The 9,928-nt window shown below is 43.5% G+C and overlaps 1 protein-coding gene across 2 annotated transcripts; it reads right to left on the reverse strand.

Moving 5' to 3' along the window:
* Window positions 1-3,239: 3,239 nt before the first annotated feature.
* On the reverse strand, window positions 3,240-9,591 carry LOC135825598 (uncharacterized). Of its 2 annotated transcripts, XM_065338204.1 has the most exons (8): window positions 9,308-9,591; window positions 8,397-8,591; window positions 7,569-7,700; window positions 7,075-7,188; window positions 6,252-6,382; window positions 5,551-5,622; window positions 5,096-5,167; window positions 3,240-3,808 (listed from the first exon to the last, which is right to left on the reverse strand). In XM_065338204.1, the coding sequence occupies exons 1-8, from the start codon at window positions 9,468-9,470 to the stop codon at window positions 3,374-3,376; spliced, it is 1,314 nt and encodes a 437-aa protein (XP_065194276.1). In that variant the 5' UTR covers window positions 9,471-9,591; the 3' UTR covers window positions 3,240-3,373. The 2 variants fall into 2 exon arrangements, with proteins under 2 accessions (XP_065194276.1, XP_065194277.1); XM_065338205.1 differs by lacking the exon at window positions 5,551-5,622.
* Between the last annotated feature and the right edge of the window lie 337 nt (window positions 9,592-9,928).

The following is a 9,928-nucleotide window of genomic DNA, read 5'->3' on the forward strand; positions in this document are numbered from 1 at the left end:
ACGAGTATGATGATTACGAAGACAGTTGAACATTATAATTTTCAAAGGTAACTCAAAATAATTTGGCAATGAAATAATATTTTTACTGAAGTACAAAAGGTTGATAAATATGGTGGTAAAGACACACCTGGCAGTATGGCGGTAAACACACGCCTGCCCACACACGCTCTCTAGGCTGCAAAGTTCTGGCACAGAGCTCTCCTTCTCACCACCACCACCATCAGTTCGCGCCTGGCGCCTGGTCGATGCATGGCTGGTGGTATCCGGCATAGCAGGCTGGTACATCAAGTAGCGCATGGCACATAGATGATGACACAGCAACGACTTAGCTCGATTGCGACGTACGTTTCGTCCCCGCTGGACTCATCAGGCAATCTTCTTCTTGCATCCAAGAAGTACAAAAGAAATCAAGTAATGAATTGAAGAAGTGATGTTTTCTCTTTTCCATGTTGATCTCTAACATGCATGGACACCTTGGTATGGAGATACTCATGTATTTTGTTGTACTTATGGCCACTTGCAACTTGCAAGTACGAAAAAAGGCACAATTTTCCGAACTTTGAGGCTCGATAAGTACAACAAAGTGAATATGTATATGTTATCGCATGGTTGCAAGGGCCTTATGGCATATTATTGCCCCGAGAGGTAGCCCGAGGGCCGTAGGCCCGAGGGCTAACCTCGAGGGGCAATAATATGCCATAAGGCCCGCAGCAACCATGCGATAACAAATTTATCACATGGCCCATAGAGCAGACCATTGGGCTGCTGTTGAAATTAGCCCAAATGCCAACACATTATGACCAAAATGTATATTGATGTGCTATCATTATCAAAACAGGAAAAATGAAGATATTTCTCCTACACCCTAACAAAAAGTCTGCTACAGGCCATCAGAGAGGATACAGTACTGAAAGACGGAGACAAAAAAAAGTGCCGGCACCGCATCGTCATAGCAATAGACATGGCAACGACAATAAAATACAGCAGAATCATAATTTCAGTTGAAAAATTAAGAGTGCTACCACAAAGAGTTTCTTCATGTTTACATGTGTATCATTAAGTGGTCAAATACAGTACTGCAACAAGTGCAAGTATTTGACGACTCCCTGGTGTGTAATTCTGAGGACAATTTTTCTTCTTTTTTTCCAGCTCCAGATAGCTGTATTTTTCATTGCAAACATTCTTGAATTGTTGTGTTTGTTGTTCAAGCAAATGTGAAGGCAGAGGACAGATGAGCCTGGTAAGAGTTTTGCGTGGCACATGAAGACCACACACAGGCAGTGACTTTGCGAGGATTTGAAAACGCACGACGATGAGTTGAATTTGTGTTATTTCAAATAATTGTTTGTGAACACAGTACCACTTCGAGCAGAACTGAATCTTATCCACAAGCTTACCGACGGTCAGGCTGCCAACATGACTGAACAAATGATCCCTGCAAGCACCACACGGCAGACGTCCGAGGCCATGTCCATTGCCGGGATGTCCATCTCCAAAAAGAATTCCATCTTCGTCTCACTCACACTGCGACTCGTCGTAGAGTCGTACAGTCTACAGAGTCGTCGTAGTCACGCGATCACTGAAATAAACAATTTTTTGCGGGCAAATAAACTATTTCTTTGCGGGCTATATCGCATATTATTGCCCGCGGCGCGAAAGGTGCTGATTCGCTGGAGTACGGGCAACAATCACGTGCCATGTGATAAACATGTTTATACCCAGCTCATATTAACCCCCACTAATTCCTGTGGTCTATAACTGGTGAATATATCTCCATATTCACCACTTTAACTTGGGGTATAATAAAATAAATAAATTTCACGGTTCGCGTGAGACTCGGCTGGAAGCCCAGTTTTCTGCATCCGTTGTGGGAACGCCACCACCCTCTAGGATCAAAGGCGCAGATGCAGCGCCTAAGCAGTGGGAGGTGAGTAGATCAGACCCACCACCAAGTGGTCAAAGACCGAAATCCCATTAGCTGCATCCATGTTACCCTCGTGCCAGGCCACAAGTTCCCAAATAACTGTGGGTCGCAGCACGGCTGGAAAAATTCCTTCCGCTTCCAAGCAGGACTTGAACCTGGTACCCTCTGTTTCTCAACCATGGTCTTAGACCATCCCACTATGCCTGCCTGCACTTTGCTATATTACCCACTTAGAGGTTGTAACTTTTCAACTTTCAAGGGAATTTCTCTCCAATTGAAAAAGAAAAAAATTGAAGAGAAGAAAGAAGTTTCAGCAGGAATCGAACCTGCAACCATAAGATTCCCAAGCACCTATCTTGACCAACCTGCCACCAGGGTGTTGATGCAGATGTTGGTTGAAAGATAGGTCTTAGGTCTGGAACACGCAATTCTACCTACACATAATAGTATACTATAGTATACTGGGATACTAAAATAGCTATTTCGACCAGTATTTGAGGCCAAAAACGAAGCTAGGTATAAATAGAATAAACACCTCTGTCTTGTGTTTATGGGAATATAAACACTGTCCATAAAAACCTCCGCTACGCCTCGGTTTTTATAGCAGTGTTTATATTCCCATAAAAATCCCCTCTGTTCAAGTCCTATTCTCATTGGTCTCGGCTTCCGCAGGAGGTAAAGTCTCGTGACACCTTCGCTGCATTTTGTTCCATTCTGCCCGCGCCTAAGTTGAATTGAATTGAATTCGTTGTTTTCCATTGATAGCCTAATCTTCATACTGCTCTCTCCAGGTTCCTATAGTACTCCTTTTGTTTTCTTTTCTTTTCTCTTTTTCTTCTCCTTCTTTTTCTCAGTTGTCCCCACCATGGCTGGTTAAAATCGCCCGCATCACATGCTTATTGGCACTATGTCATCGTGATTGTGTAATAATAATAATAATAATAATAATAATACTCATAAAAAGGACACACTTCAGGCTCATTAGCCTGAAGTGTGTCCTTTTTATGAGTATTATCGCATTTTTGTCTCAGAGGAAACTGAATAATAATAATAATAATAAAAACACTACGACATCGGTGTTTATTCTATACATATCCCCGGGTGCCAAAGCATAATATGAGGATTTTACGAGCATAATGCGAGAATCCATGAAAGCATAATTCCTTGATTTCGCGAGCATAATCCACCGGAGCCTAATCATCAGGGTGACAACGGAAGAACTAATGCGACCAAACAGTGGATTGAGTAGATATGCAATGCGGTGCTGTAGGAAAGTGATAGGAAGAGCGCGGAAAAAAAAGGTGCCAGAAATGTGTGTACGCTGTACAATGTATTGTACCAATAGAAAACATTGAAACGATTATTTGAGCATAGCCTAGGAGTCGAATGTATTCCAAACAATATCCACATGATATATAAAGGAGGTTGATTCATCGGTAGCATATCATACTAGGCACAAATTTCACGAACTTGCAGTGTGGATGTAGAATCGTAGCCAGTTAATGCATCGAAATGTTGATAACGTGGTCCAGCGTCGATAGTTATAGTATGGTATCCAGCTGCGATGTTTCCAGAACCGATTCTTCTGCATATACCCTCCAGATGAGCTGGACTGTAAGTCACCGGTGCATTATTGTTACGGTTTTGCACCATGTCCACTTTGTTTGGACTGCTGCATTCTCGTCCATCAATAAGGGCATACCATCGAGCTTGTGTTTGACTTTTTCCGTATGTGCGAATATTGGTAGTGTAGGCGATGTGAAGTACAGTTGACGATTGCTTCTTCTTGATGGTTGCCCTAGCAACCTGACGGGCGCCAAAGAATTGTGTGCGATCTGTCGAGTAGACGAATCCCAGCTCAGAAGGGTTACATTTCTGTTGCTCCTATTATGGAAACAGAAATGAGTACAGTCATAATAGAGGCACTCAAACACAGTCCACCAAGTAATAGCCTATAGCCTGTACGCGTACACGCACCAGTGACGTGGAACACAACTCTATGGATAGCAGCAAGAGTACATAACCACCTGGGGGAGTTATGTACTCTTGATAGCAGTCACTAGCCGGTAATATAATTATCCCACCAGCTGCTTTCGAAAGCATTCCCGAGCGGGAGGTTGCTAGATGGGTCGTTTTCATTTCACAAGATTCAAACACACCCACACACCCACCCAAACACACACACACACACACACACACACACACACACAAACACACACACACAGACTAGGGTCCAGCGGATTCTGCCGGCAGGAAATTGGCAGAATTCGGTACTTTGTCTGGTAAGTTTCATGCATGTTTGGTATGTGGATAAAGAAATGGAGCAGAATTCGAGGAATTGCCCGCCATAAGGTTTGTATGGTTTTGCCAATTTTACTGGTTTTCGAGCAGAATCCGCCGGTTCCTAACACAGACACACATTATGTATACAATGTACAGACATAGCGGACACACACACACACACACACACACACACAAACATACACAAGTTCCAATGGAAGATACACGATACATACCAAGATTCATGTACCTAGTAGGAATGCAACAGATTCTTGGCAAGGGTTTTTATTTTTTTGATGTCGCAGAAATGTAGTCAGTGTGTGTGTGTGTTAGCATCCACCGATCACACTGCCATGTTGGCATCTGCCACGCACCGCTGCATCAGTGCTTTGCGCACTGCACTCACACTGCCGGCGCATAGATTTGGGCACGCTTAGCATGACGTCACACAACTGCTTCTTTTGAATTTTCTCTTTCTTTCTTGCTGTTGGCTTCACTTCAAAGTCTAATCAGTGGTGACTTTAAGCTTATGCCAGCATCACATTTTCACCTTCCACCCGTCCCATCTTATCATCTTGCTAAAGGTACTAGGGAACATTTAGCTCTATCGCTCCGAACAGGTCATTTGCTTCGCTAGTTGCGGCTCTTCATGAGCCAGTTGTTGCCAACTGCATTGGCTTTGCCTTGCAACCCCATTGTGGCACAATGTGGGGTTTTTGCCGCTCCTCGCGAGCCAGTTGCTGCCAGTGGCCTGGCATTGCTTTCCAGCTCTTCGAGCTTTTGCATTACAAGACCAGTTACTCGAAGCAGCATACTATCTCCAAAACAATTCATTGTTGCCTTGGGCTGAGTATGAGTGTGTGAGGGATATGGTGCTAAAAGTAAGTTTACCTTCAGTTTCAACAACTGGATTCCTTGGCTTTTAACTTTAGCTTTTTCCTCCTCCAGGCTGGCGTTCAGAGACTGGAGAGCGCACGATAACACAAACATAAACACACACGTACAAACGTACACACACACACACACACACACAGACCAGTTCCAATGGAAGATACAAGGTGCAATCCAAAATACATGTACTTCGAAGTAAAACAGATCTTTGTCAATGGTATTAATTTGGGGAATTGTGTGTTGCTCCTTTTGTTTGAGCTGGCGGTTTTCTTGCGGATTTGAATTCTCACTTGACTGGCTCGCGACCGCTATCCAGAGCACACGAGAGGTCCATCGAGAATTCCACTCGGCAAACCTGCAAAAAAGCACTACTCTCTGCTCAATACACAGTGTTTCGGGGAATTCACCCCTCATCTGTTGAGCTTGAGTATTAATTTCATTGAAAGTAAGCTTACCTGCAGTTTCAACAACTTGATTTCTTGGCTTTTCCCTTTGGCTTTTTCCTCCTCCAAGCTGGCGTTCAGAGACTGGAGAGCGTACGATAACACACACACACACACACACACACACACACACACACACACACACACACACACACACACACACACACACACACCTCAGACCTCAGACATGCCCATCGCGGAAGCGATGATAGCGAACAGCTATGTTAGACATAGCAACTTGTGCTGGGATTACACCATTCAACAGCTTGCAAGGCTGATGAATTGACCGCCACTATTTTTAGCCTGGTATCCACCACACAGCTGTTTGAAGTGACTTTTTCTGGCCAGTGAATCCCTATTTTTCATTTTTCCATTTTTTTCTACACACACACCACACCACATACTCCGGCATACACTGGCTGTTTATTATTGATGTCGAAATATTATTGACGTGTCATGCCAGTCACCCATCGTCAGAACAATTTACAAGGGGCGAACCTGGCCTTTTATAACGAAAGCAAGCGAGAGCGCATACAAAACAAACGAAACACACAATATGTAGTTATTGTTGCGCTCAGGTGGTGGTGGTGAAATGGACGCAGAGTTAAAATTTTATTGAAAGTATGCTCGCAGGTTGAGGGAATGGAAAAGGGAAAACGTCTGAAGAAAAAATATGTTTGCCTGAATATTTTAAATTATTTTTTATTAATTACCTGCAGTTTGAACAACTGTATTTCTTGTTTGGCCTTTTCCTTCTCCAGGCTGGCATTCAGAGACTGGAGAGCGTACGATAACTGCATCAATGTTTCTGGGATTGGATCATATCGTGAAAGTGTGAGCCAGCCTGCACATGAAATTATAATAAGAACATTACATCATCATATTAAAGAACATGACATCATATTAAATAAAGACATGCCTTCATAATAAGACCAGGACCTCGTAATAGGAAAGGCACAATCTCGATCGGAATAAAACCTCCTGAACCTGATTGAGGCCGAGAACACAAACTGGACATGGTCTCATGCAGGATGATTGTTAGGGTGAAATTCGATGCAAACATGAAACAAAACTATAATAATCCAAACGAATGTCCACCGATGAAGGTGGCAAGAAAAGATTCTGATCTAACCTTGTGAGATTTCGATGTTGTGTGGCAAAGACTGCAGCACTTATAACATTCATTGCGATCCTTAAATTGCTGAATCCACATCACCTATTCGTCTACTTCCAAACATGAATTTTTACTTAACATGCTGTGCGAGGTTACGTGAATGCGTGGTTTAAGCTATGCATGCATCAATGTAACATATAGTGGTTTAGAGCGGCATAAGCACTTGGACTTGTGCCGTCATAACACAAGCACGCACGTCAGATCGAAGTCTGTTTGGACTTAACCGGTGAGACTCTTTAATTAATAACAGCAAATCAATGGTGTTCCTAGCATTCGTCCCTAGTACAACCGTGAAACGCTAAGGAAAGGTGAGGGTTCTGCGATGTGGAATTGGGCTCACAGGATAGCCAAACGATACTTACGTGTCTGGCACAGATCTCCCTCGTAGCCAACTGAACAGTTGCAACTGAATGAGTTGAATGCGTCCACACAGCGTCCACCATTCTGACAGGGCTCGCTGCCGCACTCATCAATTTCTGTGTGTAGAAATCATACACGTGAAGCACAGCGCAGAAGATCACATCCAAAGCCCGGTCTAGACTATGGCAGGGTTGGGCAAAGGTGTCTAGACTATGGCAGGGTTGGGCGCTTTCTAGGACTAATGTTGGCTTGAGTATCACAGCGTAATATTCGTTCCGCTTAGAATCCCTCCGACGGCAGGCTCGGAAATTATCTAAAACCCAAAGTGCCCATGCATTTGATATCGATGTGAAGTAAATACCAGTACGAACACAAGTACCTGTAGTAGAGAGTAGTGCGGGTCACGTCTGAACACGGCTGATTTGGATGCGAAGGTGCATTTATTTATTATCAGTGGAGAAGTGAACCAGCCTGACCAGGTGCTGTTTTCACTCACCATCCTCGCAATAGTGTCCCGTTCTGCCTGGCTGGCATTGACACATGTATGAACGACTGTCAGTGTTGAACGCACACTCTCCCTCAGTGTTGCACGGGTCGAACGCACCAGCACATAACGGATTCGTACCGTCTGTTGTGCAGAACAAGGTATCATAAACAGGGAGAAAAATGTGATAAAAACACTTTGATGGCTCAGCAAAGTGACTTTGCACCTATGGTACTAGGGTATGAAGTGTGGAATGTATGTTTCCAAAACAATAATTATTATGAAGCAGACTGGACATTGGGACAACACAGCTTGCTGTCTACAGCATTGGGTGTTACTATTAGGCTCCTCGACATTCGTCTCGTGGAGCACTCTCGGTAGGCTGCTTTAGTGCTGAAGCGTTATGCATCGTTCGCTACCTTTCGAAGCTGGAGTGCTACTCTGGCGCTAGAGCGAAGCGCTATCTTTCAAAGTGTCTATGGTGCCCGTTTTGCACCATGCAAGGCCTGTAGCTAGGCTTACTTTTAGAGCTTGTAGCTGTACCGATCACGCCTATGACCGAAATAGCTTGCTGTCTACAGCATTGGGTATGAAGCAGATTGAATGGTTTGTCAGGCAGTCTTTGTTAACGTCAATTGGCCTATGTTTCCAAGAGTAAACATAATGACTTGTTTCGCGATACTGAAGCGCAAGTCGTCCTAGATTATAATTATGGATGCTCAAGTGTAGAAAGGCAACAACTACTGAGTATACGTTATTTATTTATTTATTTATTTTTATTCTTATTTTACTAGGGGATTCCCAACAGGCATCATCGCCTTATACTTGACATGTACATACCAAGGCAGGACTTGAGCATAGTGGCGTGAGCGTCGGTCATTCCCATCAGGAACGCCAGCACATCCGTGTCCAGCTCAACCAGCTTGGTTTCGCTCATGCCAATGCTCTTGAAGATGCCCTCGTACTTCTCCGCCATCTCCTGCTCCACACCGGACTGGGTAATCCAACGAACCATACAACTTGGCCTTGCTGTGACTGCATGATAACAAAACAAAAATTAATACAATCCAAAAATACATTCTATCATCTCATGAATAATACAAAATCTTTTTCTTTAGGAAAGAAAAACTACAAATCTCAAGCTATTCTTCACCATCATTATCTATAAAGACTCTGGAATTCATGAACCAATTTTCCGGCATTCTCTCCAAATGAATTACAAGCAACCAGAGCCAATGAAACATAGGGTCAAGTAACATCACAAGGGTGGAGACAATTTCAATTTAAAAATTGTTGCATTAATCTACTTGTAGGCATATAGTCGTCAATTAAGCTACATGTACATTGTACCAGTTTACTACAACCTTTCAACGCCAGGAAATTTGCGGTTTTGAACAGGGAGTAGTAAAAATGTAAATTACCCGTAAATATAAAATACCGGTAAAAATGTAAAATCCATCACAACGGAAGCGGTTGAATCCACACGAAGGAAACATATCTATTGCTACTCGGAATGTCTTGAATCAATCTTCAGGCAACATAACAAACTGATGCCTTCAAGTGAAGCAGGACTTTAAAGATCACTACATAACAACCTGAATACTTCACGTGAAGCAGGCCTTTAAAGATCACTACAACATAACAACCTGAATACTTCACGTGAAGCAAGGCTTTAAAAATCACAACATGATACACTCGCCCGCAGGTCAAGGGGCACACGCCACACAGAGAAAACAACTAACTTTACTTACCAAGCGGCACTTGATTGTCTGGCATGGCTGGAACGGAAACCGGGTTCCCAAGCGCAGGAACAGCCGTTACCACTAGCAACATGATGGCGGCCAGCATGAAACATGGAGGCGGCATTCTGTGAGGCGAGAGATTGATCAGCAGTCCCTGTGTGGCAGCTTGCATTGACCGGGATCAGAGCTCGAACTACAACTTCTGCCTGACGAGAAAAAAATGGACTCGTTTGAAGAGAACGGCAAATAATTGCTAATCTGGCTTCTAGGGAAATCTGAGAAATGGAGGCCAGAGGAGATACTTTTATAGTAAAAGGTCTTTCACCCATATTGAACTCCTACCATTTCTTCACATTAGTTTTTGACCAGTTCTAGGTGACACTGATGTAGATAGACATACACTGACACATACACGTACATATTATGACAATATGTACATGTATGTGTCAGTGAATAATCCACCCAGTGCAGTCCTGACCGAAGAAATCCGACCTCATGAATGTAATAACGCAGGGAGGCTACTCGGCCCTAGCACCACACATACCACTCTGCACACTTCAGCGCGACACTATACATGTATGTAGAATATGTACTTTATTCATGGAGTTGGATTTCTCTGGCCAGAATTGT

This window comes from Sycon ciliatum, chromosome 10 (assembly GCF_964019385.1).
Source record: "Sycon ciliatum chromosome 10, ocSycCili1.1, whole genome shotgun sequence".
Taxonomy (NCBI): Eukaryota; Metazoa; Porifera; class Calcarea; order Leucosolenida; family Sycettidae; genus Sycon; species Sycon ciliatum.